Source organism: Pseudophryne corroboree, chromosome 4, assembly GCF_028390025.1.
Source record: "Pseudophryne corroboree isolate aPseCor3 chromosome 4, aPseCor3.hap2, whole genome shotgun sequence".
Taxonomy (NCBI): Eukaryota; Metazoa; Chordata; class Amphibia; order Anura; family Myobatrachidae; genus Pseudophryne; species Pseudophryne corroboree.
The window spans coordinates 338,435,560-338,459,917 of NC_086447.1; the positions used below are offsets into that span (position 1 = coordinate 338,435,560).

General features: G+C 41.7%; 1 protein-coding gene across 1 annotated transcript in view; it reads right to left on the reverse strand.

The window, feature by feature from the left end:
- LOC134909505 (probable cation-transporting ATPase 13A4) overlaps nt 1-24,358 on the reverse strand; it is a 332,428-nt gene that overhangs the window by 212,703 nt on the left and 95,367 nt on the right. The window contains exons 14-15 of the mRNA XM_063916442.1: nt 6,684-6,834; nt 4,267-4,353 (exon numbers count right to left, since the gene is read on the reverse strand). Of these exons, the coding sequence (XP_063772512.1) occupies nt 4,267-4,353; nt 6,684-6,834 (238 nt within the window). The remainder of the gene's footprint in view (nt 1-4,266; nt 4,354-6,683; nt 6,835-24,358) is intronic.

Here is a 24,358-nt window from a genome sequence, read left to right on the forward strand (position 1 = left end):
TGTGCTGCACACTTGTGTCGCTTAGCTTAGTCATACAGCCACCTCGGTGCAAACTTTTGGCCTAAAAACAATATTATGAGGTGTGAGGTGTTCAGAATAGACTGGAAATGAGTGGAAATTAATGTTATTGAGGTTAATAATACGGTAGGATTAAAATTACCCCCAAATTCTGTAATTTTAGCTGTTTTTATGGGTTTTTTTCCAAAAATCATCCAGATCCAAAACCAAAACCAAAACACTAAAGGGTGGTTTTGACAAAACCAATCCAGATCCAAAACACGAGCATGGAACCAGAACCAAAACCAAAACACAAAACATGAAAAGTGCTCTCCGCACATCTCTAATAATGACTGTGTACTAACCTTGGCTGCAGAGTTTCTTAACCCAATATTTTGTACAGTTCCCTTCGTTGACTAATTAAAACACATTTTATCTTTCGCTGAACACGTATTAGGTATTAAACCTGAAAAAGGTATAATTTGCCTTTTTTAAAACCAGTAAATTCTTAAACAAGTTATCAGAACTAGAGATGAATAGGTCCAGTTCTCTGAGAACTGGATCCACCCGAACTTCATGATCCGAGTCGGGTTCTGAGTTCTGCATGGGTGTTCCCTCCTGACTCAAATCCCAAAATTAGGCAAAACGTCATCCACTATCTGCCAGATTCTCACGGGTTTTGGACTCTATATTAGGCCCATGGGAATCGACGCCATTTTACTCCTGGTGTGAAGCTTGTATAGTGCAGAAGTATCCTGCTTGTCTGTCCAGTTGTGCTGTGTTGCCATATAGGGGTGTTACAGTGTTGTCCATCAAGGGGATGTAGCTGTGTTGTCCATCCAGGGGTGCTGCAGTGTTGTTCATCCAGGGGTGCCTCAGTGTTGTCCATCAAGAGGCTGGAGCTGCTAAGGGGTACTCTCTCCATGCTGTGTCCATCCAGGGGTGCTGTGTTGTCCATGCAAGGGTGCTCTTTCAAACTCAGGGTGCGACCCCAATGTAAAAAAAAAAGAAAGGCAAAAATATAATTTGAAAAAATATAAATATATTTCTTTTTGTGCTATACTCCAGTGTACTATACTTTATCTTTCTGTGACACTGCCGGTCAGACTGCAGAGTATCACACACATATTGTGTGACACTGTAGGTGGTCCGTCCACAGGGGTGCTGTGTTATCCATTCAGGGGTGCTCTGTCAAACTAGGGGTGTGACCCCAGTATAAAAAAAATGTAAGCCAAATATACAGTATCATTGGAAATTTTTATATATATATTTATTTTTGTTCTACACCCCAGTGTTCTATACTATTATTTTTCTGTGACACTTTCGGTTAGACTGCAGTGTATCATACACATCTTGTGTGACATTATGGGTGGTCCATCCCCAGACGTGCTTTATTGTACATAAAGGGGTCTGTGCCAGACAAGAGATTGCTGTGTTCATCCAGGGGTCCTCTGCCAAACTAGGAATGTGACCCCAGTGTGCAAAATATTAAAGCCAAATATATAATTGGGGAAAAAATTATATATATATATATATATATATATATATATATACAGCAAAAAAAGAGAGGCGGCACTTCCAGGCTTGTAAAAGTGAAAAACTTCACTTTTACAAACCTGGAAGTGCCGCCTCTCTTTTTTTGCTGTACATGTGGGAGTCAATATCTCTGGGAAGGCACTCCAGTAAGTTTTTTCACTTGGGGCCACGCTGTCCCTTATGAGTGCCGGGTTTTGCACATGGATATATATATATATATATATATATATATATATATATATTTGTGCTATACCCCAGTGTTCTATACTATTATTTTTCTAGTGTCAAGCCATCTGTTTCCTTCGTAAAGCCCTAGTAAGTGGAGGTAGGGACCGTAATCATCAAGGACTGATTCCTCTCTTATCCGGGCATACTGAGAAAGATCCTTGAGTGCTATGCCATCTGCTGCTGCAGTGAGTAACCTTCCTCCTTGAGGCGACAAGGAACACTTAGTCATTTAACAAAACAATTGACTATTAACCAATCCTTTGTTGAATGAGGTGGAACAAGTATGACAGCAGTCACCCAGTTGCACAGCGGATTGCTGATGTCACAACAGCTATGCTGGCATTAGATGTGCTATCTGCCATTAATGCAGTGGGTTTTAGACAGCTAATTCAGGTCCTGTGTCCCTACTACCAAATCCCATCTAGATTCCATTTCACTAGAAAAGCAATTCCTAGTATGTACAAGGACTTTAAAAAAACCTAATTAGTGTCCACAGATATGAGAACAAGCAGAACGGGGCAAACTAAAGATTACATAACTGTGACAGCCCACTGGGTAGTTGTATTGCCTTCAGCAGCACCAACAGCTGCAGCAGCATCTTACACATGCCAGCTCATTCAGATGCAGGCTACTCTCTGTATCACTAGTTTTATCAACAGTCCCTGCTTGGACAATAATCAGGATTTGTGATTTTGGACAATGCCACAAATATTGTGAGAGCAGTACAGTTGGGTTAATTCCAATATTTCCCCTGATTTGTTCACACAATTAATTTGGTTGTGTAAATTTTGTTTAAAAATGACAGGAGCATGCAGGAGATGCTCTATGTGGCCCCAAAAAATGTTGGGACATTTTTGACATTCAGCAAGGGCATGGCGAAGATTGCAGTACCTGCAAATACTGCTGAAGCAAGAGGTAGTAAATAGATGGAATTCTAGCTTTACGTGCTCCAGCGGATGGAGGAGCAGCAAAAGGCCATCCAAGGCTACACAACAACCTATGACATAGGGAAAGGAGGGAGGATGTACCTTACTCAAGCACAGTGGAAAATACTGAACATGTGCAAGGTTCTCAAACCCTTTGAAGTTACCACATGTGAAGTTAGTACAGACAGTGCCAGCTTGAATCAGATAATTCCTCTTATTACACTCACAGAAAAGCAGCAGGAAAAACTGAAGGAGGAACTGAAATTAAGCAATTCTGCTAAGTTCTTCATTCGCTTTCCCATCTATATTTTGGCAACCATACTTGATCCTACGTTTAAATCGTACGCTTTGTCCTTTTTTCCAACAGACACAAAGCTAAAGAGATGCAAAGAGCCATTGGTGAGAAAATTGTCAGCTCAAGTAGAACATAACATGGCAACATCTACTCCTTCAGTTTCTCCAGCAACTTCGGCTGCCAGGAAAAAAAAATTTTTTTTAAGAAACCCACTGGTGGTAATGCAGATCAGTCAGCAAAAACCTATGCAATCGGCGGAGGACACTTCCTCAAAATGTGAAAAGAAAATGAATTACAAATTCCACGAGGAAGACATTTACCAGCAATTATGTCCAGAAAATACTGAGGCACCTGTAATGGTGGATGCCAGTGAGAATTAATTAATACTGTAGTTTGTGAAGAAGAGGATAAACACAATGATGGGGGTGAGGAATCAGACAATGGTGACAACATCTTGCCTATGTAGAGCCAGTTTGTGAATGTAGAGACCATTGGCAGCTTGTTTTATGGCAGACCAAACAAACCAATCATTTTAGCCACAAGTGGCAGACTCTTTCGCTGAAGTGATTGGTTTGGTAAACTGTGCATGCCCTGTTTAATATATACAACATAAGGGTGGGTGGGAAGGCCCAAGGACAATTCCATCTTGCACCTCTTTTCTTTGCATTATGCGCTGTTTGGAGCATTGCTGACTGTCTTCTTGTGTAGATGACAAACATGTTAATAGTTTATTAAACTGCCACCATGTCTTCCACTGCAGTGCCATTCTGTTTCCTAGATGTGCCATGTTGGAAGTTTAAGTGCCACATGTTTGTGCCACCCATTGCTGTTGCTCAGCTTAGTCGTCCAGCTACCTTGGTGCAATCTATTGGCCTAAACTGGATGAAACCAAAACCAAAATCCACAAGGACGGTTAAGGCAAAACCAAATACAAATCCAAAACACGACACAGATACAGATTCAAAACCAAAACCCAAGATTTAGGCTGGTGCACATCCCTAAATTTTATCCACTAGAGTTTCTGACAATAGCCGCCCTGACTACTAAATGAAGGTCAGGACATTATATATCACAGTACTCTATGGGTTAAACAGTTTCATGTAAGTTTACTTATTTATTCAGTTTAAATCACATGTGCTTGCCAGGCATTTAGTAACAAAAGCACAATAAAAAGATTATGTTGAAAATTTAAAATCAAAATCTGCCGAAAAATGCATGCAGTGCATGTAAAAAAATTAAGGCAATATATATTGTACATTATATAAAAATACACATTTGACTTGCCTTTTTAGCTCTTGGTCCAGGTTTTACCATTGTGCAACTAAGCATATGACCATCTTCATTAACTGTAGCCTCATAATTTTCAAGTTCCTGTGACAAGTGATGACAGCAAAAGGCAAATTTATATCTTTATACTGTAGCTCTTCAACAGAGTGTAACATTTATCCGTTGATATGCCATTCATGGGGGGGGGGGAATTGAATTGCCTCCGATGATCTAGCCCAGGCAAGTCTGCACGACACCAGCCACACTTTACAGTGGTGGGATCTTGCACAAAAGTGTTCACTATCCCATAGGGTGGCAAGCACTTTTGAGCAAATCAGGGTACTCATTGGTCAGACGAAGGGTGTGACCTGTCTAACGCAGATCGACTTTAAACTACATTCTAATCTGGAAACCATTTCACTGACTCCAGCACTGCACTCCATTTCCCTGATTTCACTTTAGAATTTTTAATCTCCACTCATCTATTTCCCCCCACCTTACTATACCACCAATAACCTACTAGTCAAACCCTTTTGCTGGGTGAACTCTCATGAGTGATCCCAGAGGGGGCAAAACAATTACTTGAACCTACTATCACACCAAACTGCGTAAGCCCGATATTGTCCAATCTTGGAAGGTAAGCAGTGGTGGGCTTGGCTAGTACTAGGATGGGAGATCTGCTGGGAATACCGAGTTTATAGGTTTTGAGAAACTAAGATACTCTGACCCTAAAACTGACAGCAGATTCACCACTTTTCTTCCTTCACACTGAGACTTAGCATCAGTGTCGGACTGGGGCATGCAGGGCCTACCAGGGGAATGCAGCGATAGTGGCACATGTTTAGGGGTGTGGCCAGTCTTAAGAATAACCATTAGAGAGTGCATGCTCTGGGCCCTTTGATAAATATATATAGTAAATACTGCCAGTGTATACATGATAATGTACCAGACTAATAATTGCAATGCACTGTAGAAACTACACCATAGTCCTGTGAAGTATAAGGTAATATGCATAATGTATAATTTAAGTGCACAGTCTGGAACCTGATCCCTAGATGAGTAGGTAGGCCCGCAGGCAGTGAAGCCTTCCGAGAGTTTACCTTGAACCCTGTAGGCCAATCCAACCCTACCTAGCATTGGCACATCTTGGCATAATCTTGGCAATACCGACCTGTCACCTACCAACATTCATTGTTATCATAATAAATTGTAATTTGGAGAATAGCTAACTTCAAATATAAATCCTAGAGTGTTTTTGAAAGCAGTAATTATAATACTCTATGGGGCCCTTTCTGAATTATCAACCCAATTTGGGTAGAATCAATTGAACATTCACTTTACTTGTAGTTCCATTTAATGCAGTACTTTTACCATCAGCTATGATACTGTAGGTGGCCAAACATAGTATTTTATTCTTGTTTCATCATATTTATACACACAATATATCTGTATAAGATATAAGATACTGGATCTATTGAAATTTCTGTTTTGATTATTGTCAAATTTAACTGAATTTCCTTTTTGAAAAGTAAACCCACAAGAGTCTAAGTTTTCTTTTTCTTGTAGTTACAGTGAATGTATGTGTTCAAGCTTTTCCAAATCAAATTTGTCCAACTTTTTCTTGCAGTTTTATTTTAAAGTATGTACTGTTAAATATGCTGCTATTTAAATAAATGACTCATCATTAGATAAATGCACGATCTGTGAACATATTTTTGCTAATTGTATGTTTGCCTTCTCTCCTGGAGTGTCCAGAAGATTCTCAAATTTAAGGATTTCACAAACTTGCATTAGAAATATAGAATTTGACAACAAATAAGGACCACTTGGCCCATCTTGACTGCCCTAAACACATATACATGCATACACTTACACACTAGGGTTTTTCTTTTTCAGGAGCCAGTTAACCTTCCAGTATATTTTTGGATTGTGGGAGGAAACCAGAGTACCTGGAGGAAACCCACGCAAGCAAGGAAAGAATATACAATCTCCATACAGTTAGGGCCATTGTGGAAATCGAACCCATAACCTCAGTGCTGTGAGGCAGTAATGCTAACCATTACACCATCCGTATTGCCCTCATTGAAAGCTATGTCTTGCTAATACTTTATCCAATTGTAAAATGTATACTAATAAAATGTGACTGAGTTTATTCTTAGTTAGTGCAGGGCCTTAACCTGTGGAAGCAGAGCTTGACAAACTTGTATAGAAGCATGTGAAACATATAGCTCTTTTTCACTAAACTCCCAGGATCAGCCCAGGATTTTGAACGCGGTCTGAACCCGAGCCAGACCCTGTTCACTCCACACCTTCAACTCAGGTTATTCCCGGGTCGACCCCGTTTACACTGCACCTGTTTGTAGTCTCTCTGTTCTGTCGGCACCTGAAGATGATATCATCCATTGAATGATCCATGTTATTTTTCTATCACTTACCCAACCAGTTACTTCAAACATCTTCAAGTCTAGTGGATCTCCCTGTAATTTTCCATCCAGCATGATAAGTGAATGACAGGTAGTCATTGCTTTAAGTATGTGGGACCAGGTCAGAGTATGAAAAGAATTGAACAACATCACATCCTGAAAACTGAAAAAATGTGTGATGAATATTATCTGGCGGTGTAAGTATAAAATCCTGAAAGATCACCGAGATGTAATGACGCCCGAGTCCGGTGGCTATGCGGGATGCAGGCCGAACTCGGACATTTTTTGAAAGGGGCAAACACTCATGAGACAAAACCATGCCTTGTAAGTAATTGCCCCTTTTAAAAAACGTCCGGGTTCGGCCGGCAGCCCGCACAGTCGCCGGGCTCGGGCGGCATTACATCCCGCCGCATATCTGATTTTGTATAAAACTGAAATATTATATAACTGACTAGGAATCAAACAGAAACCACCATGAAGAACATTATAATTGACCTTCAAATAAGTAAAGAGCATCCATTTACTATTAGAATATGGAAAGACCTTTCCAGCCTTGTCCATGTTTGAAAAACAACACAAAGAAATATATTGTAACTATTTACATTAACTAAAATGACAATCTACACATTATAAACAACATTAAGTTTATGATGTATTTCTTTTATGTCTTTTAAATCTACAGTATTTGCCCTTTCCATCTTTGCTCCCCTCTATGGGGTTGACCCAATTAGGTGTGAGTTGGGTTCTGCAAGCTGCTCCCACGACGAACTGTAATACAATTCCAAATTCACATTTGCTTTTTTAGAGGAAATTTGTGTCCCTGAGGGTGTGAAAAGGAAGAGAAAATTTGTAATTGAAGGTAAAATTAAGGGACTTATTTCAGAACCCCTTGGCCAGGGGCGCTGGCCAAGGAGGGTGGGGGTGGAATGGGTGCCGGCCAACATGACAGCCTGTCAACAGGATAGAACTATTTCTCCCTCTAGTCGAAGTGCCTGCCTCTCTATGTTATCCGCTCACAAATGTATCTTCTTCCCATTACTTCCATTGGCCACGTGCTGCTCAAGAAATGTGAGCTGATGCTGTGGCTGTACTGCACTGCCAGTTGTTCATGTTTAAACCGTGAGGTGTACACTCTTCGCCACTGCCCCTCCCCCTTAAAATCTGCCAGCCTCTGCCCAGCATATACTTTTCCCAGGCAGTATTGTGCGAGGTCCCACCTTCTTGCTCCCCCAAGTCCCTACCCCCTCCCACTCTCATACTCCGCTCGGCTAGTCCTCCCATGCAGCGATGTGTAAGGACCCCTCCTGCCCATCCCCTTCCAGAGTTCCACACCTTCCCTCTCTCCAGCTCTGCAGTCAGCATGCCTGGTCCTTCTCCTACCCAGCAGCAATGTGTGAGGAACCCTCTCCCAGTCCCCTCTCTCTCCTGTTCTGCCTGGCTCGTCCTTCTCCCCCAGCCTGCAGCCAGTGTGAGGGAACATAGGGCCTATTGCAAGACTCAGAGCATAAGTTATGTTCCTGGGGTAGACTGTGTATTTATTCATATTATTTGGGAGGTGTAATGTATCTCAGGGGTCTATTCTTGTATTATATGGGGAGTGATGAGGATTGGGGATATAGTAATGTAACCCTTGCAGCTGTAAATAGAATTGTCTGTCAAATAGGAAATAAGTCCTACATAATGTCAACTCTAATAATGCAAGGAACAAGTCAGGATTGAATAAAGAACAATGCGAGAAGTTATTTAAAAACTCCCTCATTGCTATCATACCTCCATTGTGAGGTATAGATGTGTACAAGCTGGACACATCCAAATAACACATACATGTATTAGAGGGAACCTCTTTAAACTCCAACAATTTGTTGAGAAAAGTAGTTGTGTTCTCTGTCACTGCTGCCCTGCAGTCAATAATATGAACCCCTCCCACCTGTGTGCAATTGACACTCCTGTGGAACGCAAAAAACGAGCCCTGTGAAACGCAACTGCGGCGGTTCCCATGGTATCCCAGGTCCATGAAACCGGAAGTGCGGCTACTTGATCAGCGGAGAGGGGGTTACCTGATTTTCTGCATGGCGGCAGGTAAGTATCTTGTTTGGGGGTATTTAGGAGTGGGGTTTTCTTATTGTGTATGTGTTACTGGTGTGGTCCTGAGAAATGGGCTGTGTCCTTGAAAACATTAGACTGTTTGCCAGGTCTAATACAGATCTTTTGCACATGTAAGTCTCTAGAGTATAGCAAGACACTACAAGGTCAGAACTATCACGGGAATTTATTTTGACAGCAATCAATTATATACTTACGCACAATTATTTTCTGTTCGACACACAATATTTTTCACAGCTACACGGGACCGCCATGGGGACCAGGTTCGCTCCGAGTTTCGCCAACCTCTATATGGGACTATTTGAGGAACGTCTCATTTGGGGTGGCGGTTTCGGGGCGAGCCTGGTCCTTTATGGTAGGTTCATAGATGATTTGTTTTTATTTGGGATGGGGATTTTGAATCTATTACACGATTTGTAGAGCACCTTAATACTAATGATTTTGGATTGAAGTTCACCAGTACGTGTAGTGACACGGTTTTGAATTATTTGGATATATCGATAAATATAATTGACGGTAAGATTTGCACGTCAACTTTCACAAAAAGTGTAGATTGTAATAGATATTTGAATTTTCGAAGCTGTCACCATAAAAAATGGAAGGAAAATATCCCGAAGGGACAGTTTCTTCGTTTAAAAAGGAACTGTTCCAGACAGGATATTTTCAAAACACAATCAGATGCATTATATAAATCCTTTGTGGAGCAAGGGTATCCGGATCATCTCCTTCAAAGAGCAATTAAAGATATAGAAAAGGTAGAAAGATCAACACTGATCAAAGATAAGACACCTAAGAAAATTAAAGCCAATAGCACGATGTCCTTTGTAACCCAGTATAATTCAGCGGCATATCAGATAAAAAATATTGTAGAGAAGAACATGGTGCTATTGAAACATGACAGAGTATTAGCCCCCTTGCTAGAAGACCAAAGGAAGGTAGTGTTTAGAAAGTCTAGAAATTTAAAGCAAAAATTGGCACCCAGCATGCTACAACGAAAGAAAACAGTTAACCCGTTGACAAATACATTGCATTGGCTACCTCCAAAACCTAAAGGATTCTTTAGATGTGGGAAAAATGGGTGCATAACCTGTCCACATGCAGAACATAGGAGTACGGTTATTGTGTCAAATACGGATGGAAATTCTTATCCTTTGGAAGATTTTATGAATTGCCAATCCTCTTATGTTATCTATGTTCTGACATGTGGATGTGGAATCCAGTATGTAGGTAGGACAATTCGTACTTTGAACGTTAGGTTTCTGGAGCATAGGAGGGGGGTTATCAATGGGTCTAAGATCCACAATCTACCAAGACACCTTTTGAATTGTAATAAGGGTAAGATTGGAGACTTGAAAGTAAAAGCAATTGAACAGGTAAAGGTTACTGCTAGAGGAGGGGATAGGTATCGGGAGCTATGCAGGAAAGAGGCATTCTGGATATTTAGGTTGGGATCTTTAGAACCACATGGTTTGAATGACACCATAGAATTAAATAATATATAGGGTAAATAACAACTAGTAGTTGGGAGAATATAGAGGATATAGATATGCTTTGAGGTAATGAAAATACCAATTGATCAACAACTGGGGTTTTAGTGTTAGGTGGGGATTATCTATAATAGTGTTAGTGAAACTATGAATTTTCATGGTATGTTTAACAATTTATCATAAGATGAACTAAGCATGGATATGTGGGATTATAGAGCTCCATGCGCGTATACAAGGATGTGCATATATATTACATGTACCTTTGTTTTTAGGTATATGGTAAGAAATTAGCACCATGTGTCTCCATATGTAATAAGGCTGTGTGATATACTAGTCTGATGAAAGGCCTGTGTATTCATTTCTGTATAATTAAATTAAATTAGAAGAACTGAACAAAAGAAAAATAACAAATGAGATACTTGTTTAATATTATATCTAGTACTGTCTGTCTCTATCCTAAGAAGTTGGAAAAAATATGAAAAAATATAAAAATATATGAATTTAAACAGATGTAATTTGATATATGCAGTGTGCAATCTAGCACATTCTGAGTGATATATATTTTCTTTTCTCCCTCTTTTTCTGAATTAAATAAACAGAATAAAAATAAAAATAAAAACAAAAACAATAGTATAATTAAATGTCTGTTTTTTTGGGAAGCAGTAGATTTTAATTATCTACAGCTGCATTAGAATCTCTATCTCTAGTCTGCTTTGATAAACGGTAAAAGAATATAACGACTATATCTGATAAATAGAATTTGGTATACATAGTGTGCATTTATAGTGATGCAAGTAGTAAATAAATAGATATCTCTCCTTTTTTCTGAACTATATTAACAGGATGAAAATAATAGTATAATTAAATGCCTGGGTCTGAGGGAAATAGTAGATCCGTGATTATTTGCAGCTGTATCAGATTCTTAATTATTTGAGCCTGCTTTTACAAATGGTAAAATAACAGGACTATTATAATTGGAGTAGTTAGTCACCATTTTGAATGGATAAATTATGTTTTGTGTGTGTCGGTTATTCTAAACAAACCCTAATGAATAATGAGTATAAATATGTGTTAGAAATTTATAAATAGGTTTTATTGTGGTTAAACACGTTTAAATGCATTATAATCAAAGGGTTAAAATAAACTAATGAGGTGCTGGGTGATTGGTACACCTGGTAGATAAAAGAAGTAGATGGGAAAGGGAGTGTATTCTTCTGAGGAAACAGCCGTTGTAATTTGGCTGAGAAACGCGTCAAGAGTTGCTCCCGAGCAGTGTGGACATCAGTCTTTTGAAAGCGGCATAGGAGCCTCCAGCACGGGCATTCATCTTGCCATTCCAAGCAGACCTGACATCGTGAGCCCAGCCGAGGATACAGCCGTCTGTCCAGAGGTTTTGCAGTGAATGCTGTTATCACGACCGGGGCAGCGGTAGGCGGGCCACTACACTTTGGAAGGCAGTAAGGTGCTTCTATAGACGGAGCCCAAAGATCTAGTAAGAGGCGCAACCGTAGAGAATATCCTGCCGAACATCACGAGGTGGTCGCTGGATCACTAACGGCAGAGAGACGATGCAGTGCGCACGGAATAGAACTTCATGCCTGACAGGAGGCGCACCGCTAAATGCATGGTGAGACACAACCATTTATTCTATACAGCCTGATAAAGAACTACAATTATCAAGGAGCATGATAAATGATCTCTCTAAAAGTGGAACCTAGATAAAATATTTGTACAATTAATACACGGGGACGCCCGTGGGAAACATCAGAGTCACCTGGTGAGAGTACCCCCGGTGAGGAAAATTCATTGATTGGCAAACGTTTAATGCTCCAATTAATTAGTATGTTCTAATTCCAGTGATATTGCTGAATGTCTGGAGTTATATGATCTTCCCAGTGGAAGGATTCAAGCGATAATAAATCATCATATATCTATACAAATATAACTGGGACTGTGACCTATTGATTATACAATTTTAGGAAGTTATAATTTATATTGAAAGGCTGTTGATTAGAATATTTTAATTGATGCATATTGGGGTGGAATATTTGTAGTAATACTCTTATGAGCCACAGATACAAATGTTGCTTTTTAATGAGGTATATTTGTTATAATAAAATTGTATCCACTGTGCACAGTTGTGTTTCTAAAAAGTACTGCAAGGACAAAAGCAGTCTTTGAAATACTTTATGTCCATTGTCAGACTTATTAACCACAGAGACCTTTTGGATTAGTATTTAATGTGGATGTATTTAATTTTGTTGTTTTTAAGAAAATTCTTTTAATAAAATACTCTTTAAAATTGGACAGCGCTTTCAATAAATTTTCTTCAAGTCTCTAGAGTGCCTTTATTCATTGGATGTATATATATATATATATATATATATATATATATATTTAAATATATATATATATATATATATGTAAATATATATATATATATTTAAATATTTATATATATATGTATGTATGTATGTATGTATGCATGCATGCATGTATGTATATATATATATATATATAATCCCAATAGAAGACAGCGGCACTCAGGGATTTTGGAATCAAATAGATGTATTCAAAATGTGCAAAAAAGCTGACGTTTCGGGGCTCACCTGCCCCTTTGTCAAGGTGTGTAACAGTGAATAAGAACAAACACATACCTTATATCTAGAAGAAGCCCGCCAGTGCTCTGTGCGTGACCGGAGACGCGGCTTCCCACTGTGCTTCCGGTCCCTCTGTGATGACCTCACCCCGGCTGCGCCTTGCGGTTATCTAGGCAACCTGGACGCTCCTCTGAGTACAGGTCTAGCTGTGAAATAAAAAATCATTGACAGTCGTGCCCTCACAGCCTCTAAGAACCCACCACCTTACTCTATGTTATTAGTACACCTGTCATTACACCATAATGGTGGCCCGGCCCTACTATATCAATTAGAGCAATAAACTTACGCATTTAAAAAAACGGAGTCCCTAAGAGAACGGGTACTGTTAGTGCAAGTCTGAGAAACCCATAGCATAAAAACTGTGCAAAATTATTGAGTAAAACTATGTTGTGTACATAAGAGTCCCCATGTGTCAGGACAACGATATGAAATAGCAGGTGTGAAAAATTAAAATATATGCAAAGAGTATATATTATGTGTATACAATATGTGTAAAAAAAGTGCATAATACAGGCTAAAAAATTTACATGAAAGATAACTAATATTTGTACGTTAAAGACTCAGTTGCGTGCAATCAGAAAAAGCTCTATATGTCACTCCCTCTAGGTGGACAATATTTTAAAAAATACTAGAATGGGTGAAAAAGAGGTTAAACACCCTTAATACGTAATTAAATTGACTATAGTATAATAAATTAAGGTCTCAAAGCGGAGGCCCTAGTACACATGTGCAAAATACGGACTCCATCAAAAACCGATGATCCATTATATAAGTCTCTACATAGATAATTAATTAACAAGTAAGGTTAAAAACCTAACGGGCCCCCTTAGGGACATGAGAGGTGTACCCAAAGCAAACAACATTCAATGAACTATGGTTCAAACCGACAGGTATCATATAAAGCGGCTGGAGATCCCCCACTAAGAAATTAACGATTAAGAATTAACTTGAAGCCACTAGTCACAGACTCAAGTTTCCATGGCATGCTAAAGACTCTATAGTGTCCCCAAGTGTCCAATTCCACTGGCTTCCCAAATCTCTCTTAACATTAACAGAAGACTGATCAACATTAAAATAATAGGAGCAGCCACTGGACTGTGCTTTCAGGCAGACGCTCTTTACAAAAAGACATTCCACGAGAACTTCTCATTCAGTCCACCCAGACTGACGGTGCCCAACTCATGGATCCACTTGGATTCGATTTGTAATAGTTTGTGGCCACGATCGCCTCCTCTGATATTCCTAGGAACGTGGTCGATGATCTGATGTTTCATGTCATTGAGGGAATGGCCGACAGTCGCATAATGACGTGCCACCGGCTGTTCAGATGCTATACCTAATAGAGCTTGCTTGATTGCCGACCTATGCAAGGCCATCCTCTCTCTCATCGTCCTTATAGATTTACCAACATAGAGCATCCCACAAGGGCATATTAGTAAATATACTATATGCGTCATAGTACACGTCAATACATGCCTAATCTGGTATGTTTTCTCTTTGTGGGGATGTTTAAAGAATGTCCCAACTATCATACTAGCACAAGTTGTGCATTTGAGGCACTTATAGCACCCTGGTGCTTTGGTCAAAAAGGAAGAGGATTTTTTCTCCACCTCTCCTTGGAATCCCGTAATATCAGTATGAACTATGGTATCTTTGATGTTTTTACCCCTGGAGAAACACAGCATAGGTCTTTTATCCTTCAATGACGGTAGCGACTTGTCTGTTGAGATGATCGGCCACAAGGCCCTAGCCACTCTTTGAACCTCTGGGCTTGCAGTATTGAAGGTGTTTACAAACGGGATCACTGCCTTAGTAGGCTTGAGGGTGGATTTAAGGAGTGTTTCCCTCTGGATCAGAATAACCTCTGCCTTTTGTTGTTGTAGTCTACGTGGATCATAACCCCTCTGTACGATCTTCTTCACCTCTAACTCCTGATCCAGGAGGGAACGGTCACTAATTATTCTAGAGGCTCTAATCATTTGTGACCTTGGAAAGCCATCTTTGAGCGGCTTGGGATGGTGACTATTGGCCCACAATAATACGTTTTTATCAGTTGGCTTAGAGTACAGACTGGTTGACAGTCTGCCTTCTGTTAAAGTCACTCTGACGTCCAGATAGTTTAATGTCACCCCATTTATTTGATAAGTATACTTGATTGTTGACTGTCTGTTGTTGGTATCCGCCATCAGGTGTTCAAAGGCCTCCCGGCCCCAGTCCATAGCAGGAACAGGTCGTCTATGTACCTGGTAAACATCAATATATGTTGTACTATTGCCCTGTTGTCGAAGAATACTGACTGTTCTTCCTGGAACATAAATATATTCGCAAATGATGGGGAGACGTTGCTCCCCATCGCGCAGCTGGTTTTTTGGTGATAGAACTTGCCGTTAAAGAGAAAGAAGTTCTTTTACAGGGTCATGGCTAAAAGCTCCATGAATAAGTCTGTATAATAAGTCTAATAACATAGAGTAAGGTGGTGGGTTCTTATAGGCTGTGAGGGCATGACTCTCACTGATTTTCATTTTCACAGTGAGACCTGTACTCGGAGGAGCATCCAGGTTGCCTAGGTAACCGCAAGGCACAGCAGGGATGAGGTCATCACAGAGGGACTTGAAGCACAACGGGAAGCCGCGTCTCCGGTTGCGCACAGAGCACTGGCGGGCTTCTTCTAGATATAAGGTATGTGTTTGTTCTTATTCACTTTTACACACCTTGACAAAGGGGCAGGTGAGCCCCGAAACGTCAGCTTTTTTGCACATTTTGAATACATCTATTTGATTCCAAAATCCCTGAGTGCCGCTGTCTTCTATTGGGATTCTACAAACTGTTACCAGAGGGCACCGGGGTATACTAAAGCAGTTGGGATGAGTGCCGGCCCATACACAATCTATCCATTTTGAGCAGGACAGGGTTTCCTGCTGCTCAGCCGGGGGCAAGGCACCGACGTCTTCACAGAGACTTTTCCTTGTTATGAAAAATACCCCTTCTAGAGGTGAAGTTTTCCAGACACTAGCACTGTTGGCACTTGAGCACTTTCACGGTTAATTTTTTAAAAATATACCTCCAGCAACCATGGAATCCACATCCACCACAGCGTACCATGATGATATTCCAGGATGCAGGGGCATGCAGTCAGTCCTGGGGGAATCCTTCAGTTTTACAGATGATGACGCGGAGCGTCTACTGTTTAAAGAGAAATTGGGAGTAACAGAAAGGACGGGTGGCATTGAGGACATTTACCATCAGCTTCTCAAGCTTAAGCGGCGTGAATGCGACTACCTACTACATGGGATATCTTTATCCGAATACCATCGGGAGAAACTGATACCCAGAGGGTTCAGAGTGAAAAACGTCCCCACAATTGGCCGGTATAATCCGGATTTCTGCAAAAAATGGGTGGGCATCCTAAATAAATGCAGACTAGACCTTATTCTGCTGGTGGTGGAGGAGGCAGGCCGAGAATTGAAGTTAACCAGAGAGAAAGTTTCCAGACTTGAAAATGAACATAAAAATGTATTACAGTCTGATTCTAATCAAGAATGGTTACTCAAATTGCAGAAACAATGTGAGGACTACAGAAAGGCTCTCATTAAATTTAAACGCAATAAACATCAGATTGTGAAAGAGGACTATGACCTGAATAAAGTGTATAGGTGGCTGATGGGAGGTGAAGGGGGCCAAAGTACCGCCTACAATCCCAGAGGCAAGCACAGCTGGCGGAAAAGGAGAGAGATGCGTTTTAACGCCACAGGTACTTCTAACAGCGATAGTGATAATGCCCCCCCCCCCACTTTAAGTGCACTAGTCCCTTTAGGGACACCCGCGGGGACCCCAAGAGAAAAAGGAAGAAGGGGATGCCCACCCGCCGGGGCGGGCAGTGTACACGAATCAAGAGGGCGGTCGGCCAACAAGAATCGCTAATATATAACCTTTCTAGCAGATCCTTTTCTGAGGTGGAACTCAGGGTTCTGGAAAAGGGTCTTTCTTTCGTCCCCACCAAACCATTCAATGATCTCAAATGGCAGGTGGAGTTGCACTGTTTTTCTCGCAAGCTGTGACTACAGGAATTCTTCCAGCGATCTAATTTGGAAGGGAATATGAGTACGACCGTCGATCCTCCACATGAGAAATTTTAGAATACACGTCACAAATCATCTTTTGACCCACCCTCCACTAATCCGTCAATACAGTCTTTTACTAGACTACTGAATGACTCAGTCTTGAAATACACGGCAGCCTCGGCAACCACACATCAGAATCTATCAAGGTCTGAACGGGTGGCGCTCAAACAGCTTGGTGCATATCGGGACGTGATATTTCGTCCCGCAGACAAGGGGGGTGGCCTTGTAATTTTAAACCTCACTGATTTCATCAATGAAATTGATAGCCAACTAGCAGTGATGGATACATATGAGGAACTGGTGCAGGACCCGACGGCCGGATACCAACAGGAACTGTTTCGGCTCTTAGATCAGGCAAAATCCAACGGTCAGCTATCTACCAAATTGTGTGAAGCGCTCAAGCAGGATCATCCATTGGTCCCTATTTTCTATACAGTACCCAAGATACACAAAAGTGCCAGTGCACCACCGGGAAGGCCGATAATAGCAGCCAGGGACTCAATCTTTCAGCCAATTTCAATTTTACTCGACGGCATTTTACAACCACTCATCTTGAAACACCGTAAATTCATTAAAGATACCCCCAGCTTTCTAGAACGGATTAACAGCATGGGGCTAGTGCCGCCAGAAACCTTGATTTGCGTCATTGACGTTAATAGCTTGTATACAAGCATCCCCCATGAGGCAGGTCTATGTGCCATGAGGAACTTTTTTGTTGCAGAAAAAATGGAAGTCATCAATATAGACTTATAAATGGAGCTTTTAGCCATGACCCTGGAAAAGAACTTCTTTCTCTTTAATGGCAAGTTCTATCGCCAAAAAAACCGGCTGCGCAATGGGGAGCAACGTCTCCCCATCATTTGCGAATATATTTATGTTCCAGGAAGAACAGTCAGTATTCATTGATAACAGGGCTATAGCACAACATATATTGATGTTTACCAGGTAGACGACCTGTTCCTGCTATGGACTGGGGGCCGGGAGGCCTTTGAACAACTGATGGCGCGGACACCAACAACAGACAGTCAACAATCAAGTATACTTATCAAATAAATGGGGTGACATTAAACTATCTGGACGTCAGAGTGACTTTAACAGAAGGCAGACTGTCAACCACTCTGTACTCTAAACCGACTGATAAAAACGTATTATTGCAGGCCAATAGTCACCATCCCAAGCCGCTCAAAGATGGCCTTCCAAGGTCACAAATGATTAGAGCCTCTAGAATAATTAGTGACCGTTCCCTCCTGGATCAGGAGTTAGAGCTGATGGTGAAGAAGTTCGTACAGAGGGGTTATGATCCACATAGACTACAACAACAAAAGGCAGAGGTTATGCTGATCCCGAGGGAAACACTCCTGAAATCCACCCTCAAGCCTACTAAGGCAGTGATCCCGTTTGTAAACACCTTCAATACTGCAAGCCCAGTGGTTCAAAGAGCGGCTAGGGCCTTGTGGCCGATCGTCTCAACAGACAAGTCGCTACCGTCATTGAAGGATAAAAGACCCATGCTGTGTTTCTCCAGGGGTAAAAACATCAAAGATACCATAGTTCATACTGATATTACGGGATTCCAAGGAGAGGTGGAGAAAAAATCCTCTTCCTTTTTGACCATTGCACCAGGGTGCTACAAGTGCCTCAAATGCACAACTTGTGCTAGTATGATAGTTGGGACATTCTTTAAACATCCCCACAAAGAGAAAACATACCAGATTAGGCATTTATTGATGTGTACTATGACGCATATAGTATATTTACTAATATGCCCTTGTGGGATGCTCTACGTTGGTAAATCTATAAGGACGATGAGAGAGAGGATGGCCTTGCATAGGTCGGCAATCAAGCAAGCTCTATTAGGTATAGCATCTGAACAGCCGGTGGCACGTCATTATGTGACTGTCGGCCATTCCCTCAATGACATGAAACATCAGATCATCGACCACGTTCCTAGGAATATCAGAGGAGGCGATCGTGGCCACAAACTATTACAAATCGAATCCAAGTGGATCCATGAGTTGGGCACCGTCAGTCCGGGTGGACTGAATGAGAAGTTCTCGTGGAATGTCTTTTTGTAAAGAGTGGCTGCTCCTATTATTTTAATGTTGATCAGTCTTCTGTTAATGTTAAGAGAGATTTGGGAGGCCAGTGGAATTGGACACTTGGGGACACTATAGAGTCCTTAGCATGCCATGGAAACTTGAGTCTGTGACTAGTGGCTTCTCGTTAATTTTTAGGGGTATATGCAATTGCCGGCGAATTGCCGCAAAAATCGAAAAACAGGCCATTTTCGACAAAAAAAGCATGTTGAATTGGATTCGACAATGCAATGTAGTGCTTTTCGACAAAAAAACGGACGTTTCAGATTCGACTTTTTGCAATTCGACATTTTTTAAATTCGACATGTCTGCAGTGGTAAAAATGCGGCTTTTCGACAAAAGTATATTCAATTGAAGAATGTCGATTCGACAACGGTGCTTTTCGACAGTATTTTCGTCAATTTCATTCCACCTCACTTTGATGGCGGAATCTAATAAAAAAAAAATAAAACATGTTTTTTTTGTGTTTTTTTTTTATTGCTAATAGCATATTTATTTACATTGGAAGGGATTATGTACTTGGTTTGTCTATTAGGAGACACAAGTATTATTTATATATTTTTTTAAATTTTTTTTTTTAATGGAATGGGTTAAAATCCCGGAAACAAAATGCGTGGAGTTCCCTCTCCTAAGCATAACCAGCCTCGGGCTCTTTGAGCTGGTCCTGGTTGTAAAAATACGGGGGAAAAAATAACAGGGGATCCCCCGTATTTTTAGAACCAGCACCGGGCTCTGCATCCGTTCCTGGTGCAAAAAATACGGGGGACAAAAAGCGTAGGGGTCCCCCATATTTTTTACACCAGCACCGGGCTCCACTAGCTGGAGAGATAATGCCACAGCCGGGGGACACTTTTATACCGGTCCCTGCGGCCATGGCATTAAAACCCCAACTAGTCACCCCTGGTCGGGGTACCCTGGAGGAGTGGGGACCCCTTCAATCAAGGGGTCCCCCCCTCCAGCCACCCAAGGGCCACGGGTGAATATTGTTTTTTTGCAGCAAAACTACAAGTCCCAGCAAGCCTTCCCCACAAGCTGGTACTTGGAGAACCAAAAGTACCAGCATGCCGGGGAACAACGGGCCCGCTGGTACCTGTAGTTCTACTGCAAAAAAAATACCCAAATAAAAACAGGACACGCACACCGTGATAGTAAAACTTTATTACATACATGCCGACACACACATACTTACTTATGTTGACACGATGTTTGGTCCACTTCTCCAAGTAGAATCCATGGGGTACCTGAAAAGAAAATTATACTCACCAAAATCCAGTGTAGATCGGTCCTGTTCTTTTTTGTAATCCACGTACTTGGCAAAAAAACAAACCGCATTTACCCGATCCACGAACTGAAAGGGGTCCCATATTTACACATGGGACCCCTTTCCCCGAATGCTGAGACCCCCCGTGACTCCTGTCACAGAGGGTCCCTTCAGCCAATCGACGTGGCGCTCCCTGATTGGCTGAAGGGACCCTCTGTGACAGGAGTCACGGGGGGTCTCAGCATTCGGGGAAAGGGGTCCCATGTGTAAACATGGGACCCCTTTCAGTTCGTGGATCGGGTAAATGCGGTTTGTTTTTTTGCCAAGTACGTGGATTACAAAAAAAAAAGAACAGGACACTGGATTTAGGTGAGTATAATTTTATTTTCAGGTACCCCGGATTCTATCGACAGATGGAGACGTGGCCAGAGTCGGTGTGTCCACATAGGTAAGTATGTGTGTGTCGGCATGTATGTAATAAAGTTTTACTTTCATGGTGTGCGTGTCCTGTTTTTATTTGGGTATTTTTTTTTTGAAGAAGAACTACAGGTACCAGCGGGCCCATTCCCCCTGCATGCTGGTACTTGTGGTTCTCCAAGTACCAGCTTGTGGGGGAGGCTTGCTGGGACTTGTAGTTCTTCTGCAAAAAAAAACAATATTCTTGGATTTTACACAAGGCTATCAGCCCCCCATCCGCAGCCCTTGGATGGGGTGGACAGCCTCGGGCTTCACCCCTGGCCCTTGGGTGGCTGGAGGGGGGAGACCCCTTGATTTAAGGGGTCCCCACTCCTCCAGGGTACCCCGGCCAGGGGTGACTAGTTGGATATTTAATGCCACGGCCGCTGGGACCGGTATAAAAGTGTCTCCCGGCTGTGGCATTATCTCCCCAGCTAGTGAAGCCCGGTGCTGGTTTAAAAAATACGGGGGACCCCTACGCTTTTTGTCCCCCGTATTTTTTGCAGCAGGACCGGACGCAGAGCCCGGTGCTGGTTCTAAAAATACGGGGGATCCCCAGTCAATTTTCCCCCCATATTTTTACAACCAGAACCGGCTCAAAGAGTCCGAGGCTGGTAAAGCTTAGGAGGGGGGACCCCACGCAATTTTTTTCTGTGTTTTTTAACCATTTTTGCGCCATCGGAAAAGTCGAATCCAGGACGCACTTTATCCGTCAATTGATCCGATTTTCGACAGCGGGACTGTCGAATCCGTTTTTTATTGAATATGTCGAATTCCGGCCCCGGCGGCCGGAATTCGACAGTCGAATTGTGTCGAATTTAAAAACGGTCGAATTCCAGCCGGAATTCGACCGCAATTGCATATACCCATATATCGCTAATTTCTAAGTGGGGGATCTCCAGCCGGTTTATATGATACGTGTCGGTTTGAACCATAGTTCATTGAATGTTGTTTGCTTTGGGTACACCTCTCATGTCCCTAAGGGGCCCGTTAGGTTTTTAACCTTACTTGTTAATTAATTATCTATGTAGAGACTTATATAATGGATCATTGATTTTTGATGGAGTCCATATTTTGCACATGTGTACTAGGGTCTCCGCTTTGAGACCTTCATTTATTATACTATAGTCACTTTAATTACGTATTAAGGGTGATTAACCTCTTTTTCACCCATTCTAGTATTTTTTAATCTTTAACGTACAAATATTAGTTATCTTTCACGTTAATTTTTTTAGCCTGTATTATGCACTTTTTTTTACACATATTGGGGGTAATTCCAAGTTGATCGCAGCAGGATTTTTGTTAGCAGTTGGACAAAACCATGTGCAGTGCAGGGGAGGCAGATATAACATGTGCAGAGAGAGTTAGATTTGGGTGGGGTGTGTTCAATCTGCAATCTAAATTGCAGTGTAAAAATAAAGCAGCCAGTATTTACCCTGCACAGAAACAAAATAACCCACCGAAATCTAACTCTCTCTGCACATGTTATACCCGCCCCCCCCCCCCCCTGCAGTGCGCATGGTTTTGCCCAACTGCTAAAAAAAGTTCCTGCTGCGATCAACTCAGAATTACCCCCATTGTATACACATAATATATACTCTTTGCATATATTTTAATTTTTCACACCTGCTATTTCATATCGTTGTCCTGACACATGGGGACTCTTATGTACACAACATAGTTTTACTCAATAATGTTGCACAGTTTTTATGCTATGGGTTTCTCAGACTTGCACTAACAGTACCCGTTCTCTTAGGGACTCCGCTTTTTTAAATGCATAAGTTTATTGCTCTAATTGATATAGTAGGGCCGGGCCACCGTTATGGTGTAATAAGAGGTGTACTAGTAATAACTAGTGATGATCGGGTTCGGTTCCTCTGAATCCGAACCCCCCTGAACTTCACCCATTTTACACGGGTCCGAGGCAGCCTCGGATCCTCCCGCCTTGCTTGGTTAACCCGAGCGCGCCCGAACATCATTATCCCGCTGTCTTATTCTCGCGATATTCGTATTCTATATAAGGAGCCGCGCGTCGCCGCCATTTTCACTCGTGCATTTGAGATGATAGGGAGAGGACGTGCAGCGTTCTCTCTTCTGTGTTCACTGTGCTGCAAATATCTGTGCTCAGTGTGCTGCAAATATCTGTGCTCAGTGTGCTTGCAAATATCTGTGCTCAGTGTGCTGAAAATATCTACGTTCTCTGCCTGAAAAATCCTCCATATCTGTGCTCAGTTTGCTGCAAATATCTGTGCTCAGTGTGCTTTATTGTGGGGACTGGGGACCACCAGTATTATAGTAGGAGGACAGTGCAGAGTTTTGCTGACCAGTGACCACCAGTATTATACGTTCTCTGCCTGAAAAACGCTCCATATCTGTGCTGCATTGTAGTATATAGTAGGAGGACAGTGCCGAATTTTGCTGACCAGTGACCACCAGTATTATATCAGTACGGTACAGTAGTCCACTGCTCTACCTACCTCTGTGTCGTCAAGTATACTATCCATCCATACCTGTGGTGCATTTTAGTTGTTGTGTGCAGTATATATAGTAGGAGGACAGCGCATAATTTTGCTGACCACAAGTATATAATATAGAGCAGTACGGTACAGTAATCCACTGCTCTACCTACCTCTGTGTCGTCAAGTATACTATCCATCCATACCTGTGGTGCATTTAAGTTTTGCGCAGTATATATATAGTAGGAGGACAGTGCATAATTTTGCTGACCACCAGTATATAATATATAGCAGTACGGTACAGTAGTCCACTGCTCTACCTACCTCTGTGTCGTCAAGTATACTATCCATCCATACCTGTGGTGCATTTAAGTTTTGCACAGTATATATATATAGTAGGAGGACAGTGCATAATTTTGCTGACAACCAGTATATAATATATAGCAGTACGGTACAGTAGTCCACTGCTCTACCTACCTATGTGTCGTCAAGTATACTATCCATCCATACCTGTGGTGCATTTTAGTTGTTGTGCGCAGTATATATAGTAGGAGGACAGTGCATACTTTTTCTGACCACCATTATATAATATATAGCAGTACGGTACAGTAGTCCACTGCTCTACCTACCTCTGTGTCGTCAAGTATACTATCCATCCATACCTGTGGTGCATTGAAGTTTTGCGCAGTATATATATAGTAGGAGGACAGTGCATAATTTTGCAGACCACCAGTATATAATATATAGCAGTACGGTACAGTAGTCCACTGCTCTACCTCTGTGTTGTCAAGTATACTACAAAAGTTCAGTAAAATGACCCAAAAATCAAAATTAAAAGCGTCTGATGAGAAGCGTAAACTTGCCAATATGCCATTTACGACACGGAGTGGCAAGGAACGGCTGTGGCCCTGGCCTATGTTCATGGCTAGTGGTTCAGATTCACATGAGAATGGAAGCACTCATCCTCTCGCTAGAAAACTGCAGTGCCACTCCTAGATGGGCCAGGTGTTTGTGTCTGCCACTTGTGTCGCTTAGCTTAGCCATCCA